At 49.7% G+C, this 18,163-nt stretch overlaps 1 protein-coding gene across 1 annotated transcript in view; it reads right to left on the bottom strand.

Annotated features, from left to right (window-relative positions):
* WWC1 (WW and C2 domain containing 1) overlaps positions 1-1,910 on the bottom strand; it is a 147,759-nt gene extending 145,849 nt beyond the window's left edge. The window contains exon 1 of the mRNA XM_084761244.1: positions 1,438-1,910. Within this exon, the coding sequence (XP_084617370.1) occupies positions 1,438-1,556 (119 nt within the window). The 5' untranslated portion in view covers positions 1,557-1,910. The remainder of the gene's footprint in view (positions 1-1,437) is intronic.
* Between the last annotated feature and the right edge of the window lie 16,253 nt (positions 1,911-18,163).

The raw sequence follows: 18,163 nt of genomic DNA, 5'->3' as shown, positions 1-18,163 counted from the left end.
ACATGCACACATATACATGCACACACACCATTATTAAACACATGATGGTGGGGGGTGGGGGTGGGGGGAGGCACTTGAGGAAGGGTCGGGCTTGCATTTTCTAACTAGCTTCCTATCAGACTTGTTTTTTGAGACAGGGTCTCACTATGTAGCCCTAGCTGGCCTGTCTTTCTCTCGGCTGAGTTCCCGTTGTTATTCCTTTCCTTCTGAGCAAACCATTCATCAGACAGAAAGGGAAACTGAGGCCAAAAGATAAGGGCAGCCTGCCTAGCATGCCATATCATTTTTCTCTTCCAAATTACATGAAGAAGACTAGTGCTGAGCAAAGGGTTGGCATTCATGAAATGATGGATGGATGGATGGATGGATGAATGAATGAATGTACTCAGGAGAAATTGAACTAACTGATTTCTGCTTTTCTTTTTTTCTTTAACCCCCATCTTGCTATACACTCTATTCTGGACTTCTCAGATGCCCCTTATCTGAACCCCATAAGATGAAGGGTCCAACAAATTCACCTAGCACCTAACTCCCAAGGTCACAGACCAGTTGAAAATTCAACATTCCTGGGACACTCTGACCACACACCGTAACAGCAAAGGACGTCTCCCCTCCTCCCCGGGGTACACATTGGCCAGGTGTAAGTAGATGAAAGTGGAAAAGAGTCTGGAATATTAAGACTCTACCTGCCTTGGTAAAAGCAAGCGCGACACCCCGTGAGGTGCCCACCAAGGTCAAGACTAGCTCTGGCCCCAGAAGGAAGAAAGAGAGGAGAGAAGGCTACAGGCAGAACTCCGCCAGAGGCCTCTCACCTCTAACAGCATCCTAACAGCTTTTTAACTTGCTGTGAGATTCCTGGAGAACCAGTCCCCCTCTTTTGCCCTCCCCCGCTCTCTCTTTCCCCTCCCACCTCCAGCTTCCCCTGACTTGCTCCAAAGCTTTTCACAGCAGCCAAAGAAGCACCTGTCAAAAAGCTGCTTTCCCTTCGCCAAGCAGAATGTCCTTCCTCCCAGCGACCCGTAGGCTCCCTACCACCTCTCCATGCCAAAACCACCCTCCCAGCCAACGGAGTCCCCAGGGAAGATTCACTTCACCTGGCTAGGTCTTTGCCTTCACCCTGGTCAGACTTCTCTTTCTAAAGGCAGGGACCCCGCTAGAGCTTAAGGTCAAAACTCTGGGCAGGTGCCACTGGGGCCTAAGTCCTCCACCTGAGGCTGGCTGCGGGCCGCTCGCTTGGCGTTCTCCCCCGCCCTCCTCCCTCCCCCCCCCCCCCCCCGTTGCAGCTTTTAGGGCAGGAGTGGAGTTCAACAAGGGGTGAGGGTGTGGAGAGGGGCAAACTAGGACCTAGTAAGAGGCATGCAGAGTTCCCCTGCACACCAAGGACAGGTGCGGCGCAGGCGCGGTGCCGGGTCCAGGTCAGAGCTCCCCAGGTCCTACCTGTCCCGAGGGTCGATCCAGCTGGTGGTGCGGTTCCTGTGGTCTATGTAGTAGACCTTGCCGTCGAAGTCGCGCGCCTCCTCCCAGCCCTCCGGCAGGGGCAACTCCGGCCGGGGCATCTTCCCGAGCACGGCCCGCGCTCCCCCATGCAGCTCGCGGCCGCCACGGGGCTCAGCTGCTCGGGCCGGCCGCTTTGGGTCCAGGCGGCCGCCGAGGTAGCATGATCGGGGGGTGGCGCCCGCGGATCGGGGGCCCTATCGGGGTCCGGCCAGAGTGGCGCCGCTGTCCATGCGGCCCTGCGGCCCCAGCCCCGCGCCGCCCGCCTCTCACGCAGCCATGTGGTGCGCCCGCCGCGGCGCCCAGCCGGCCCGAGTGTGCGGCCAGCCGGCCGGGAGAGCGGCCCGAGCCGCCGCCTGCCGCCTGCCTCGGCCGCCGCGCGCCGCGCTCCACGCCGCCGCCTCTCGCAGCAACTGCCGGTGCCCCGCCGCGCTCCCCGAGACTTCTGCCTCCGCCAGGTGTGGCTCGGGCAGTGCAGGTAACTGCGCTGCCCCGGAAACGGGAGGCGGAGCGCGGGGCTCCGGGGTTCCCGGGTCTCCTCCCCGCGCCCAGCTCGGCGAGGGCGGGTCCTAGAGCCCGAGACGCGCCCCCTCGTGGGACAGTCCTGATCCCTGACCACCCCTGCTTAGCCCCGGGAGGCTAGGCACTTTTTACAGGTTCTTGGTATATGTGTCCCCAAATATTGACACACCCTATTTTCTATGATACAGAATCAGGAGTCAGGCAAGAAGTGGTTAAGTGAAAACATTCTTGCAAATCGGCGAACATAAGTTTTCCAGGATCTGTAGTCCCTTCCCCCAGCACTCAGACCATCTGTCTCGCTCCTATTCAATTCTTCCCACGTTGTTTCAACCCTCCCCTCCGTAATTTGCAAATGTAGCCGGCTTTCCTTAGGGTCCCTAAAATTAGGAACGCTATGGATCTGCTTCCTAAGAGGACTTCCAGCGAGTACCAGGGGAGTTGAGGGAAGGACAAATTTTGCCAGTCACAGTGAAGTGCACCTGTCTCTTAGCCACTCAAGAGGCTGAGGCAGGAGGATTGCTTGGATACAAAACGTTCCAGGCCGAGTTAACACGGAGGAAAAGAAAGAAAAGAAAAGAAAGAAAGAAAGAAAGAAAGAAAGAAAGGGAAAGAAAGAAAAAAACAAAACAGCAGAGCCTATCGCAAGAATAAATACAAGTCTTGAGAAACTGAAAACAGTGAATTAAATTTTAAAAAGAAGATGGCTTTGCCATGTCTGTTCCCTCTTAGGTCTGGTGTGAACTTAACTATGCCTGAGGCAGGAACCTGAACAGGAAAAATGAAGTCCGGTGCCTTTGTCAGAATCCCTTGGTTTGGGGAGTAGCCAGTCAATTCCCCTTTCTGTGTGGGACTCCCTGTTTGGGCTTCACCTCCTTTTGATAGACAAGGCCTTTGGGGGGGGGTTCCCTACACCTAACTGCCCGGAGGACTGACCAAGGGATTAGTGTAGCCCTTTCTGCTCTTGATTTCATAGATACTAAACTTCAAAGGCAGGGATCTCAGACCTCAGGGAGGTCCACACCACCCGAAAGATGGGGTTCTCCCTTCCTCTGCACTGCCTCCGACAGCCAAAGCCCTCACTATTCTAAATACTTCCGGAGTGTTTGCTTGTTTCTGTGCTGTCCAGAACAAACCCAGGGTGTCACACTTGCCAGGCAGGCACCCTATCACTGAACTGTTCACCTCCCCCACCTCACCCCCATCCCACCCCCCCACCCCCCACCCCCGCAGCAAACCATTCCATTTGTTTTGAGGTTTTTGCCTTTGTGATATATAGCTCTGGCTGTCCGGGAACTCACTATGCATGTAGATCAAGCTGGCTTTGAACTATGCTTATCTTCCCTTCCCCTTTGCCTCCCAAGTGTCGGAGACACTTGCAACATTCCCAGTTGTTGACTGGAGTAGCAACTCTAAAGTAAAGCTGACCTGGGGCTCTTGCTTCTGCGTAGGTACTATCTCAGTTCATCTTCTCAACAGAGCGTTGGGACAGGATGGTGTCTATCTATACTCAGAGGAAACTGCAACTTCAACATGGCCAGGGACAGAGCTAAGAAGGGGCACTAGCATCCCAGCACCAGTGAGACTACTGGTCAACCACTCATCCTTCGCTATACTTTTATTTGAAATATTTTTCAGAGTCTTGCTGTGTAGCACAAGGTCGCCTTGAAAATCACCATCCTGCTGCCCTCTCCTTCTGAGGGAAAAAAAAAAAAGTAACAACTTTGAGTCCTTCCAGCTGCTTGGGTAGAGTACAATGAAGTGAGAAAAATAAGGGCTTAAGATAAGCCTTCACCCCAGGAATCTCAGGGGGGAGGGGGGTGTCCACTTGGCTGATGACCAGCACACTTCTTTTTAAAAATAATTTATTTATTTTTATATGCATTGGTGTTTTGCCTGTGTGTGTGTGTGTGGTGTGTGGTGTGTGTGTGTGTGTGTGTGTGTGTGTGTGTGTGTATGTAGGGGTTGGATCTCTCCAGGAACTAGAGTAATAGACAGGCGTGAGCCATGTGGGTGGGTGCTGGGGATTGAACTTGGGTCCTCTTGGAGAGCAGCCAGTGCTCTTAACTGCTGAGCCATCTCACCAGCCCTGCTCAGCACACTTCTATATAAAGTATGGGTCAACTGAACTGATTTTTGCTAAAAACAAACAAACAAACAAACAAAAAGCATGTCCTTTCCTTTCTGAAAAGTATGCATGGCTGCTTAAGACAAGCCTAGTTGGTGTGTGTGTGTGTGTGTGTGTGTGTCTGTGATTTCCCAAGCTTACCCAATGGACCTGTTGTATGCCAGATGCCCACAGCCTGGCATCTTCCATGTGGCTTGCTACTCTGCACTATGGGGAGCAGGAATTGCCTCCCGGCCTCTAACAAAAGGATCCCAGGTTATCTTCCAGGAGCTGCAAGTCAGGGTGATGTAATCTACAGATGGTGGCCTCCCCCCTGCAGTGCTGGGTGAATCATCTCCAGGCATTCAGAGGCCCAGGGCAAGCACACAAAAGATTAAAGGTAAAACCTGCTGAGCCTTGTGATAGGTTGAATTGGTTGTTATTCTACAGGTGACTGAACCACAGGAATCCAAACTGAAGAGAGGCAGCCTTCCCTGGCCTTCCCTTCCCCTTAGGACCGACTCTGACTTAACAGTGTGCTGAGTTCAAGAGTGTAGATATTCTTGGGGTTAAGCAGGGAGACTACCAGTCTCTACCAAGTTTGCTTTCACAGTTAGGGGGCCCGTGGGAGACAACAACACGAGTTGTCTTCTTTTTCACAGTCGGTGTTCACCGAAACGACAAAGAGGGCCATGCCATTTTCCACACACGTCTTGAAAGATAGGGTAACATTTCATGGGAATGGGGAGGGGAAAGGAAGTGCAAAAAAGAAGAAAGGGAAAAGGGGAGGAGAGGGGAAGGGAAGGGAAGGGAAGGGGAGGGGAGGGGAGGGGAAGGGGAGGGGAGGGGAGGTGGGAGAGCTACTCAGCAGGCAAGAGCACGCGGTACTTCCTAGTAGGACAGCGATGGCATTCCCAGCACTCAACATTTGGCAGCTCACAACTGTTAACTCCTGCTCCAGGGGATCTGACACCTCTGGTCTGAAGGCACCAGCAGTCACATGCACATATGCACACAATAAAGAACAATAAAGTAAACCTGAGGGGGGGGGGAAGGAGAGAGGCTATATCAGAAGTGGCTTCTGCATGCTTTCAGGGGCTGGAGGCTTGGAGAATCTCTCCTAGGATTTGACTATACCTCTCTACCTCATGCTGTCCGACCCACATGTCCCAGAGAATGCACACTGATAAGTTCTGTGACTGAGCCAGTAACGTTCCCTTTCTTCGGTCATGCATTATTTGAAGTTCATAACTGTGCCCTGGATTGGTGGTTTCAATGATGAGACAAATCCTCTCTAGGCCAGAGAGGGAAAGTCTGGGTAGAAGAAACCTTGGCAACAGGAGCGTCTGGGCAGCTAATTTACCTGTGGGTCCAGTCTTAAGGCAATGCCGAGAAACCAATTTGACTGAGTCTAAGACAACCTCCTCCTTTCCCAAAGAAAAAGTTTCTGTGCCTAATGAATCCATCGCGTATTCTTCCTGGTTCCGGTCCATAGAACGGAGCTGAGACTCAAAAAGGCAAAATGAGTCTCTACTAATAGGGTCCAGGTTCTAAAAGTCAGATTCTGGGGCTTTTTTTTTTTTAAATAAAGATGAAATCTCATGTAGCTCAGGGCTGGCTTCAAACTCACTTTGTAAGAAAGACCCGCATTTCCAATCCTCCTGCCTCCACCCCCTGTATGCTGGGAATAGAGGCATGCACTACCACACCCAGTTTAGGTAGTGCCCCTTGCAGGGCTTTACACTAACTAAGCAAGCGCTCTCTCAACTGAGCTCCATCCCATCTCTCCAGTGGATTTTCACTCCTGGTTTCCCAACAGAGCCAGAAACCTAGAAAAGAGAAACTTCAAGGACACAGTCTGGCTGTAAGGAGTAGGGTAGTGTTGCCAGCCTGGACCACCCTTGAATTCCTGCTTTGATTTGGTTGTATGTCAGTTTGGAGTGATGGGAGAAAGTTCTGCAGGTTTTGGAGGGCAGGTGAAGTCAGACCATAGCAGAGCCCTTGAGAGCTGAGGGCTCTGAATTCCAAACTGGGGTTACACACTTCCTCTAACCACCTGCCCAGAGCTGTCACCAAGACCCACTTTAGGGGCAGAAAGCAGGGGGTTTAACAGGTGAAGAAGCAGATTTTTTTTTCTCTCTCTCTGATGCCCACCTCCCTTCCCAGCCCCTGTTTTTCCTGGTTCATTCATTAACTGGACTGGATTTCTCCCACACCACTGGCTGTCCTAGAGCTGGCAGGACAGGTTGCGTCCATCCTATTTTCAACTCTCTCATCAAAGAGTCCTCTGGGGCCTGGGAGCTGTTGTGTCTTTCACCGGGGAGGAAATGAGTTATGCGCTGAAGGAGGTGGAGATGAAATCGCGGTTTCAAGGGGGGGGGGGTGGTGTGCAAGGAGAAAGCAAGCCTGCGAGCGAGCAGAGGGCGGGAGCTGGCTCACAGAGCGCAGGCGCGCTCTCTTCCACTCCTACCCCAACAGCTCCAGCGGAGCCCTGGTGGGAAATGGGGGTGGCGGCACACGAGCGAGCGAGCGCAGTAACTAGCGGGCTGGCTGCAAGTCCCCAGGGTATTTATAGCACTCGATCTCCATGGTACCCAGAAGCTTAAATTAAACTCTAGCCCAACCGCTAGAGATGCTGGGAGTGGGATACTCTTTACCTGTACACTGTCTAGGTCGGAGCCTGAACCTTTAGAAATTTAGCCAAAGGAAGATGAGCAAAGCACTCAGGAGAAGGATGTGGGGGGTGTGATTTAAACCCAGATAACCTGCCTCCATTAGGTGGCTGGGTGGAGCAGGCAGGGAACAAACAACAAATTCTATTTGAAAGTTTCCTTCATTTTGGTAGGCGTATGATGTGTGATGCTGTGCCTTGCCTCACTGTGTGTGTTTGTTTGTTTGTTTGTTTGAGACAAACATCGTATAGCTCTGACTGTCCTGGAACTTGTTATGTAGACCAAGCTAGACTCGAACTCAGAGATGCTATTGCCTCTGCCTCCCAGGTGCTGAGGTTAAAACTGTGGGCCGTTACTCCTGCCTGGGCTCGCCTATGATCAGTGACAACTAAGTGAAATGATGTGATTGGTTGTAATTGTCCATTCGCACTAGAGCCACCTTGGTGGATTCATCTAGATGGGGTTGGCCTACAGACCGGTATGTCTTGGATGAGTGGTCATCTTAGTTGAGGTGGGAAGGCCTGTCTGTCGTGGGCTGCACTACTCCCTGGGCTTGGGACTGAAGAAGTAAGTATAGAGTAAGCTGACACTTAACAAATATGCAGGCGGTGCTTTCCCTCCGCTCTTTTTGTTTTTGTTTTTGTTTTTTTGGTTTTTCGAGACAGGGTTTCTCTGTGTAGCCTTGGCTGTCCTAGACTCACTATGTAGACCAGGCTGGTCTTGAACTCACAGCGACCAGCCTGCCTCTGCCTCCCGAGTGCTGGGATTAAAGGCCTGTGCCACCATGCCCCCAGCTTCCCTCTGCTCTTGAGTGTGATTCGCTCCTTCCGGTTCCTGCTTCCACTTTCCAGCTCCCAGCGGTAATGGGCTGCTAATTGGACTTTTAAGCAGAAAAAATAAGTCCTTTCCCCCTTAAAGTTATTTTTTGCCAGGGTGTTTTATCATAGCCACAATAATGAAACTAGAATAGGAACAGAGGGGCCTGGCTCGGCCCTGAAGTTTCTGCGAAGGGCAGGTATTATTTATGGTTCGCCTGTAACGCGTTGCAGCCGGTGCGATGTCGTACACCTTTAATCAGGGGCTGTCAGGTGCCTGTGGGTTCAAGGGTGAGTTTTCAGATCAGCCAGGGTCACATAATGGGACCCTGTTTCAAGAGTAAATGAATAAGGACCCCTAAAGGCTTAGTCCAGACCTGAGGGTGCTGTTGAAGGCAACTGGAGTAAGATGGTGCTGACGTCATCAGTGTGTTCATTTGATGGTGAATTCATATCAAATGGGCTTAGTTGGGGAAAGTGGGTCACTAGTATGTGTGTGTGTGTGTGTGGGGGGGTGCCTTCAAAGGGTGTATCTTGTCCCAATCCCCTTTTGTTTTTTCCTTCCTTCCTTTCCTAAGCTAGGTTCCTGACTGAGTACAGAGCTAAACTCAACAGTGCCAGTGCGCATGCTCTGAACCGGCTGACTCCAGGAGCCAAAGCAAATCCCTTCTCCGTGGCTTTCTCAAGTATTTTATCACAATGACATTTGAGCACACAATAGGTCGCTTTGCTTTTTCAGGTCTATAACATTTTTGTTTGTTTGCTTTCTGTGTGCCAGACAAGATGCTGTGACATGTGACTGTTTTCTAGACTGGTCTTGTGGCGCTCACAGCTTACTGGGGAGTAGGACACATAAAGAAGACAAATAAGGAGCTGTAAATTGTTGTCGATAACATGAAGATGGCAGAAGGCTCTGAAGATTTGTATAGGGTAGGGATTGGCTGCAAATGGACATTAGGACGGGCAGTGGTGGCTTACGCCTTTAATCTCAGTACTTGGGAGGCAGAGGCAGGCGGATCTCCATGAGTTCGAGGCCAGCCTGGACGACAGAGCAAGTTCCAGGGCAACCAGAGCTCAGAGAAACCCTGTCTTGAAAAACAAGAAAAGAAAAAAGAAAATGGACATTAGACAGGACTAGAGATGGAGGACATGAGGAGGAGGTGACACTGAAGCAGAGACTAGCCCAAGAGCATTAGAGCTACAGCAGTGGTTCTCAACCTGCCTGATGCTGCAACCCTTTAATACAGCTCTTCATGTTGTATGGACCCCCCAAGTATGAAGTTGTATTTATTTGTACTCCATAAATTTAATTTTGCTACTGTTATAAATAGTAATGTAAATACCTGTGTTTTCTGATAGTTTTAGGTGACTCTAATAAAAGGATAATTTGACACACACCCCCCAAAGGGGTCGCGACCCACAGACTGAGAACTCCTGTTCTAGGATCAAGGCACAAGAGGAGCTAAGGAGCCAAAAGTGTATGTGGCAAATGGGTCCAAAGAACCAGGCCTTCATGCACTGCTCTGGGAACAGTTGCCGGGTGTTCTCCATGAGAAGTAGACATTGTTTTGTTTTGTTTTGTTTTTTCTAAGACAGAACCAGGGGTTCCCTCCACTCCTCCCTTCTTCCGCTCTCCCTCCCTCTTTTCCTCAGGGTCTCACTGTGTGATCCTGCTTGGCCTTGAACTTGCGGTCCTTCTCCTCCAAAGTGCTAGCGTCACCACACCCAGTCTCGGCAGCACATACACTAAAATTGGAACGGTACAGGGAAGATTAGCATGGACCCTGCACAAGGATGACACGCAAATTCGTGAAGCGTTCCATATTTTTTTTTTTTAAAAAATCAAAACAAAGCTATTTTCCGTCTGTTGGTCATATTAGGTAATTTCTGTGGTTCTGTCTTCAAGTCAGCTCATTGCTCTGTCCTGGCTTCTGCTCCTGAGTGAGATAGCATAGCCTTTTGTTGGTGCCTTGGAGAGAACCCGCTGGTGTTGACAAGTTAACTCTTCCTTCAGTGCCAGGCTGGGATATGTAAAAGGAAAACTGGGGGGAACTTGCCACAGGTTGAGAGGTCGCCTAGTCACCCTAACATCTTCTAGATTCTCCTCCTTTGACTTACATGTGACATCTGAAGTTTTTACTGAGGTAGCGGGTGGTATAAGAGGGCGTGTCCACTCCATCCCCTGGGAAGCAGAAGGCTATTGTTTACTGGGAGCTAATGAAACTCAGCCTGGCTGCCTTAGAATTCATTTTCCTCTTCCCCGGCCTTCCACCCTACCAGGTATGCTCCTTGCAGATATTTCAGCAGGAAGCGTCAGCATCCCATCTTTGTGGCCTCCCTGTATCTGTCTGTTCCTTCTCTTTGACCATCTGGATTCTGACCATTTTTATGATGTTGCACCGATCAACCATGTACCACAAATCTTTATCCTCCAGTGAACCTCATCTTTAAAAAATACACACACACACACACACACACACACACACACACACACAGAGCCTTAATCCCAGAACTTGGGAGGTAGAAGAAGGCAGAGCTCTGTGAGTTCAAGGCCAGCCTGGTCTACAAAGGGAGTCCAGGACAGCCAGGGCTACACAGAGAAACCCTGTCTCAAACAAACTACAAAACAAAACCCCAAACGAAAAGTAAATAATTTTTAGTTTTTTTAAAATTTACGGTTATGCATGGGTATTTGTATGAGTGTATGTCACATGTGTGCAGGTGCCTGCAGAGGGCATGGGGGAGACTTAGAATTGCAGAAGGCTGTGAGCTGCCATGTGTGTGTGTGTGTGTGTGTGTGTGTGTGTGTGTGTGTAACCGAACTCAGTTTCCCATGACAGAGCAGCAAGCACTCTTAAACACTGAGTCACCTCTCCAGATCTTTTGGTTACAGGCCACCTTTCCCAGCACCTCTGGGAGACTTGCAGCTGAGATTCTTCAGCAATGCTGACACTGCCATTGTAAAATGGCCATCATCTAAGCACCTTCCATAGGTCATAGGTCACAGGTCATAGGTCATAGGTCAGGGTAGGCTGGCCCTGGCTACCCTTCCCATCATAACTTTATGTCTCCTTCCCTCACACTGTACAGTGTGTGTCCTTCATGAAGAGAATTCTCTAGCTGAGGTATGGCTTCTTCCTCTGTTACCCAAGCTTGCCCTGTAAGGCCTTCTATCTTTAAGAAAAAAGCCACTTCCTCCACTTCCTCTCCTGGACCACAATCCTCAGTGAGGACAGGTTTTGCTTTTGTTTTTGTTTTTGTTTTTCCCTTTTACCACATCTACAATGTCCAAGTCGGTCCTTCCACAAGTTAACCTCTAAGGACAGGGCTGTGGTTATTGTGTCAGGGGTGGGGGACAGGAGGGTGGTGGTGGTGGAGAGACTAGGGCCTATTGTCACTGCTTTTGGGGCATTTCTTCTGCTTGTAGAAAGCAGATGGCCTTAGTCTGTTGGAATAATTAGGAGCCCATATGCCCTTCAAAGAAATAATGTGCCCATCTGTAGTGAGGAAAGAGGACTGTGCGGTATCCAAGGCTCTTGCATGAAAGGAGTTTTGCTTTTGAGTTGGAAGTGTTTCTGACAGTTCTTTATCTTTCTTTCCAGAGTTTTCTAACTATGAAAATGTTAGAAGGAAACCAAATGCAATATGAAATACAGTAGGGATCCTGGATTACTTCACACACACACACACACACAGAGAGAGAGAGAGAGAGAGAGAGAGAGAGAGAGAGAGAGAGAGAGAGAGAGAGAGCGAGCATTCTAGAGATTACTGGAGAGGCTGGGATAGCGACTGGGTGGGAGGCCATTATCCAGTCAGCAGTAAGGATGGAGGATTTACAGTGGTATGGCAGTTACACAGGAGAACAACTTCTGTACTTGGGAGCTCTCTGGTGACACATTTGGGAGTGGTATGCCATCTGTAAGGCACCTTCAGATGTCCCAGTTTCACGTGGAAGGACAGAGCACGGTTGTAGCGAAAATGTTAACAGTTAGTAAAAGGTAACAAAAAGTACTGGATTTGATATTTTGTTAACCTCTTGTCTAGCTTCTTAAAGTGTCTCATATGGAGTATTTCTCCATCAGTACTGGCTGAGCTACAGTGATACTTTCTAGCTTGTTTTAAAATGTGCACAGGCTTGCTTAAGACGATCTACTGACTTCCTGTTAACTACTTTTGATTTGGAGCCTGGAGCAGGTTTACTAAACAACGAACTCCATGAATAGCTATCATGCTATGGATGTGCCATATGACCTGAGTTCAAAATATATTTCACAGAGTTTAATATTTTATGGTAAGTGCATTGATAAAGAAAAGGAGGGGTGGAGAGATGGCTCAGTGGGTGAGAGCACTGGTTTTTCTTCCAGAGGTCCTGAGTTCAAATCCCAGCAACCACATGTTGGCTCAGAACCACCTATAATGAGATCTAATGCCTTCTTTTGGTCTGCAGGTGTACATGCAGATACAGCACTCATACATGAAATAAATAAATTTTAAAAAAAGAAAGAAAGAGAAGGAAGGGAGGGAAGAAATTTGGTGTAGCCCAAGCAAAGCAAATTAATTCTGTATGAGTGTGCCTACGAGTCACAGGTTCTGGCCTGACACTAAGAAAGATGGAGTCCTCTCCTCTCTACCTTCCTGGAAAGACCCTCGTGTGTCCCTGAAAGCACTCAGCAGCACGTGGCCGAGTTCTATTCTACCATCTGGTGCAAGGGCCACCACCTCTCTGAATACTGAAGGTACACACTTTCATAAAATTAGGGATCTGTGGGCTGGCAGGCTCCTGGAGTTTACAGTACCATCATGACCATATGTGATGCACAAGTTTGGGCTAAATACAGAAGCCCTCATATCCTACAGCCCTTGAAGTAGAGGATCAGACTGCCTGCTTTATGGTGTGGGCTGGGAACATGGTAAAGCAGGCATTTGTGGTGTTCAGGGTTTGTTAAGGCAGGGGCTTCCTTGAGAGGCAGCAGTGACCACCACCACAATGAAATGACCTGTTGGGCTCACTGCCATGCCATCCTGAACACACCCGATCTCATCTGATCTTAGAAGCTAAGCAGGATGCCTTAGCAGACACTCTCTCCATATGGATCTGTCCCTTCTGATATCCCAAACCGAATCCAGCCTCCAGGCTGGGGCTCCAGACTCAGGCCTGCTGGCCATAAACATCTAGGCTGCTAATATAGTTACATAACTCCAGGCATGTAGAAGACTGCACCCGCCTGTGAGATCTTGCATCTGAGAACTCGGGAAAGTTCTAGATTAATCCAAGCAGGGATCCGATCCATGCAGTGCTATTCTGATAACACAAGGACTCCTCTTCAAGTCCTCACTCAAAATGAATTTCCAGTCAGCAGGCTAACAGAGGATGAGGTCGCCCCAAGGGAGTGGGGGAGCAGGTGACAGTCTTGATCAGCTGGGAATTGCTTGTGGGAAGCAAATCCCGTCTCTCCTTGGTACCACCTGGCATGGACACAGCCACTGCCTGCAGAGTGTGAAGCAAAGTCCTCCCACCACGGGGCCCGGGAACTCCCTTCCTCCAGGTGGTGGGGAAGCTGCCATCTGTGCAGCATCCTCTGGTGATGAGGAAGCCAGGCTGGATTCCCTTTTGGAGCTTGGTTGCCAGAAAGCTGGCAAAGGGAAACCAATGAGGTCTTTCATCCAGGGTCCCCAGCTCACCTCTCTAGAACCCATGACGAGGTTGACTTGAACCACAGGGAACTTGGTTAAGAGAGAGGCTTCAAGGAGTCTGCCTTAGCAGAGTGATACATGCATCCTTCTCCCCAGTGACCCTTCAATGAGTGGGTGGATGTGGCTGTGTGCTCTGGAGTATGAACTTAGGTGACCATCAGAGACCAGAGACTGAGATTTAGATTGACTGATGCCAGGGGCTACCTTTGATTCAGTAACATCACCTCTTCCACTAAAGGCAGAAAGAACGCTCTATCGTTCTTTCACAGTGGTGTGCATCTGTAGTCTCATCCACTCAGGATGCCAAGGCAGGAAGATTTCTTGACCTCACAAGCATCAGGCAAGCCTGGGAATCATAGTGAAAGACCCTCATCTCAAAAAATCCTCTAACCAATAAAACAAGCAAAGGTGGGTTGTGTTTGTGACACTGTGTCTTGTCCTTGTCTCGTTTTGCTGCTGCTATTGTTGATTACATTTTAATTAAGCAACACCATGCACATGTATGTACATGTCCTAACACATGCATGGAGAATAACTTGTGGCAATCTGTTATTGCCTTCTGCCTTGTGGGTCCCAGAGATCCGATTCAAGTTGTCAAGCTTGGTGGTAGGGCATCTTTACCACTAAGCCATCTTACTGGCCCAGATGTTACTTCATTTTGTGGGAGACAAGTTCTCACTGTTCAGCCCAGATTGGCCTTACAGACATGATCCTCCTGCTTCAGTCCCCCCAAATTATGGGATCACAAGAGTCAGGATTAGGGTTAAGGTTAAGGCAGAAAGGGTATCAGTATCATCTGCCCAGATCTCTGTTGGGTACACAGAGCTCAGGCTTGCCACCACATAGGACCTGTCTCCCCTCGCTGTGTCCTCCAACGGGCATGCCAGTTTTGAGCACAAACCAGCTTACACGGTTATGAGCTTTGCTATGTTTCTTCCACGCTCTCCAGCCTAGAGCTGCATCTGCTTTTGAGACAGTGCCTTGCGGCTCCCTGTAGACACCCAGCATGTCACAACACACTTCCATGCCCCCACTGGTGTGGGTAGGAAGAGGAGAAGAGCATTTTCTGGACAGGGATTCCTGCTGTCGTTTCCAGCCTTTCTAGCTTCCCCTCTTTTCAGGAAAGATGGCTTTCAGATGACTATGATGGGGAGGTGGGCTGTGAGGATCATCTGTACACAAGAAATTTCTCTGATCTATCAAGAGTAATACTCGGGAGGGCAGGAGGAAGACGGGGAGGGGGGGGGAAGGGATGGGCAGAAAGAGATGTGTCCTGGATGCTGAAGCAACTATGCCCTGGCTGACCCTACTGGGATCTGGAGCTTGGGTAACTCTTCAGAGGCAGCTCTCACTGCTCACTGAGGTTGGCAGCCAGGCCCTGTGCCCCTGCACTGACCAATGGGGGCTTCCTTACTGCGATTGCCCCCACAGGCAGTTCCTGGGCAGTGCACCGGGTAACCGAGAACCTGGGTTTTGAATTGAGATTTGTAGCCACACTGTAGGACAGACCCATACCATGTTCCGAATGGTCCTAGTGTGAGAAGGCAAAAACTCCCTCCCTTCGTGGAAGATGTTCTCTTCTTGTTCTTCTGTTTGGGGTGGTATGTACAGAAGCATGTGTGTAGGTACATGATTACTTGCATGCAAACACACGGGGACTAGAGATCAGCCTTAAGGTGTCATCCCTTAGGCACTGTCCACCTTGTTTCTTTTGAGACAGGGTCTGTCCCTTGTCTGCAATTCTCTGGGGAGATGATGCTGGAGTCTGCCTACCTCTGCATGCCCAGTGGTGACATTAAAAGCACCACCATGCCTGATGTGTTTGTTTGTTTGTTTTTGTTTTGTTCTGTTTTTCGAGACAGGGTTTCTCTGTGTAGCCTTGGCTGTCCTGGACTCGCTCCGTAGACCAGGCTGGCTTCGAACTCACAGCGATCAGCCAGCCTCTGCCTTCCAAGTGCTGGGATTACAGGGGTGTGCGCCACCATGCCCAGCTATCATGCCTGATTTTTTAAAGTGGGAACTGGGGACCAAACTTGGGTCCTTATTCTTGAAGATAATAATTTACCTGCAGGACTCCTAGCCATTCTATGGTCTTGTTTTCATTTTTGGCTTAGCGATGCTGGATCTTTCTTGACCTTGGGTGTCAAGGTGCCTTTATACTTGGGGTCAACAGAGAACGCCTTCACCCCTGATTATCCTCTCTTCTCCTCTTGCAATGACATCGATTGCATTTACTCATTCTTGTACCCCTCCCCAGCCCCGCCTTCCTCAGGAGAATATGCCAATATCCATAGTGTAAATAGTTCTGGCATGGACTTCAAGGGACTAGTGTGATGTCACCGATGAGCCGCACACAGGCTCTTTTGAGCAGGGTGTCAGCACAGCCGAGTGCAGGCCAGTGTGACCATCAGCAGGGAATACAGGGTACGCTTGTGAGTCACAGGTGGTGCTTGTACTGGGAAGGGCTCGCCTGCCTTGCACTTGTGTTTAGGGCCGGGGGTATAAAGTCGCTGCAACTGTGTCTCTGTCCTACTTGTCTCAAAGCATTTGCCATCTACAGGATGCCACCTGTGAACCTCATCTCTCTCTCTCTCTCCCTTCCTCCTCCACTTTCTTCCTCTCCTCTTTTTTTTTTTCTTTTCTTTTCTTTTCTTTTCTTTTCTTTTTTTTTTGAGACATGGTTTCCCTGTATAACCTTGGCTGCGTTGGAACTCACTCTGTTGACCAGGCTGGCCTTGAACTCAGAGATCTACCTGCCTCTGCCTCCCAAGTGCTAGGATTAAAGGATGAGCCACCACTGCCAGGCTGTTTTAGTTTTTTTTTGACACAGGGTCTCGCTATGTAGCTCTGAATGTCCTGGAACTCACTACCGAAGGCCAGGCTGCCTTTGAACTCACAGTGACTTGCCTTTGCCTCCAAAATGCTGGAATTAAAGCACACCAGGACCCTGTACCTCATTTCTTGAAGTGCTGGCCCTCACCTCTTCCCTTGTGTCAGGTTCCCTGCAGGCTAATACAAGGGCTTCAACAGGGGGCTTACAAAGGTAGGGGATGTCCCTGCAAGGGGTCTGCATTGGGGTATGACAGCTGGGCCTGGAAGAGGCTGCTTCCCTGTGCTGTAGGCATCTCTGAGAAGATATTGGAAGATGTATTTCTTGCCCTTTGGTTAAGCTAGACTCACCGTCGGGAGTGTGCCCTCTGGAGGAAGTGCTTTGCCCCTACATCTTCTTCTGCTTTCACAACCTTCACAGGAGGTGGGGCGTATCCCTTCCCATTTTGATGATGAGTCAACCTTGTGATGGGAAGGATCAGATTTGCTCAAGGTTTGGAGCAAGTATGTGACCAAACAAGGTACAGGTTCATATCACTGATTCCAGGGGCTGGAGAGATGGCTCAGTGGTTAGAAGTACCGTTGCTTTTTTCAGAGGAGCTGAGTTCAGTTCCCAGCATCCGCATATTAGTGTTCAACCATCTATAACTCCAGTCCCAGGAGATCAAAAGCCCCCTTCTGACCTCTGAAGATACTAGGCACACACACATGGTGCACAGACATACATGCAAGAAAGACACTTGCATACATAAAATAAATACATCTTGTAAAAAATAAAGAGAGGGTCTGTCTCCCTGATGTTCATTTATGCTGCACATCTTTTCACTGTTCTGTTGCCCTGTGCTCCATTGATCACAATGGAAGAAGAAATTACATCAATTCTAATCGACAATGCCTATGGCATGTGCAAAGCTGGCTTTGCTGCCAACTATGCCCCCATGGCCATGTTCCCCTTTGTCATCAGAAGCCCCCTACACCAGGGCTATCATGGTGGCCATGGGCCAGTAGGACACCTGAGTGGAAGAGGAGGCCCAGAAAAGAGAGTATCCTGACCCTGACGTACCCTTCAGGCACAGCATTGTTACCAACTGGGATGACAGGGAGACAATCAGGCACCACATCCAATAAACTGCATGACCTCTGAGGAGCATCTGGTGCTTCTGACTGAGGCTCCCCTGAACCCCAAGGCTAACAGAAAGAAGATGACCCAGGTTATGTTTGAAGCCTTCAACACCCAGCCGTGTATGTGGCCTTTCAGACAATGCGGTGTCTGTATGCCTTTAGGTGCCCCTAAGACCTGTGCACGTGACCATATTCGCACTCTCATGCATGTGTGCAGGTGCACTGTCTTGGGCTCTGGTAACAGGGTCACATATACAGTGCCCATCTACGAATGTTATACCCTTTCCCAAGCCATCTTGCATCTGAACTTCGCTGCCTGGGACCTGACAGACTAACCTCATAAAGATTCTGACTGAGTGGGGCTATAACTCCACCACCCTGGCTGAGTTGGAAAGTGTGTGCAACACTAAGGAGAAGCTATGTCACGTTGTCTGGGATTTTGAGCAAGAAACTGCCACTGCTGCATCCTTCTTCTCCATGGAGAAGATGCATCTCCTAGGAGATGCCTGATGGGCAGATGATCTCCATTGGCAAGGGGGCGATTCTGGTATCAGAGGGGCTTTCCCAGCCCTCCTTCCTGGGCATGAAATCACGGTATCCACGAAACCACCTTCAACATCATCATAAAGTATGATATGTGAACATCCCCAAGGACCTGTATGTTAACACCGTGCTGTCTGGTGGTACCACTGTGTACTCAGGTCTTGATGATGGGGTGCAGAAGGAGACCACAGCCCTAGCACACAGCATGACAAAGATCAAGGCCATTGCTCCCCTCAGCTCAGCTACTCAGTCTGGATTGGTGGCTCTATCTCAGCCTCACTGTCCACCTTCCAGAGGACGTGGGTCAGCAAACAGGAGTATGGCTAGTTGGGCCCCTCCACTGTCTACTGCAAATGCTTCTAGATGGA

The sequence above is a fragment of the Acomys minous genome (assembly GCF_964271855.1).
Source record: "Acomys minous genome assembly, chromosome: 16".
Classification (NCBI taxonomy): Eukaryota; Metazoa; Chordata; class Mammalia; order Rodentia; family Muridae; genus Acomys; species Acomys minous.
This window is presented reverse-complemented; position numbering and strand designations above follow the sequence as displayed.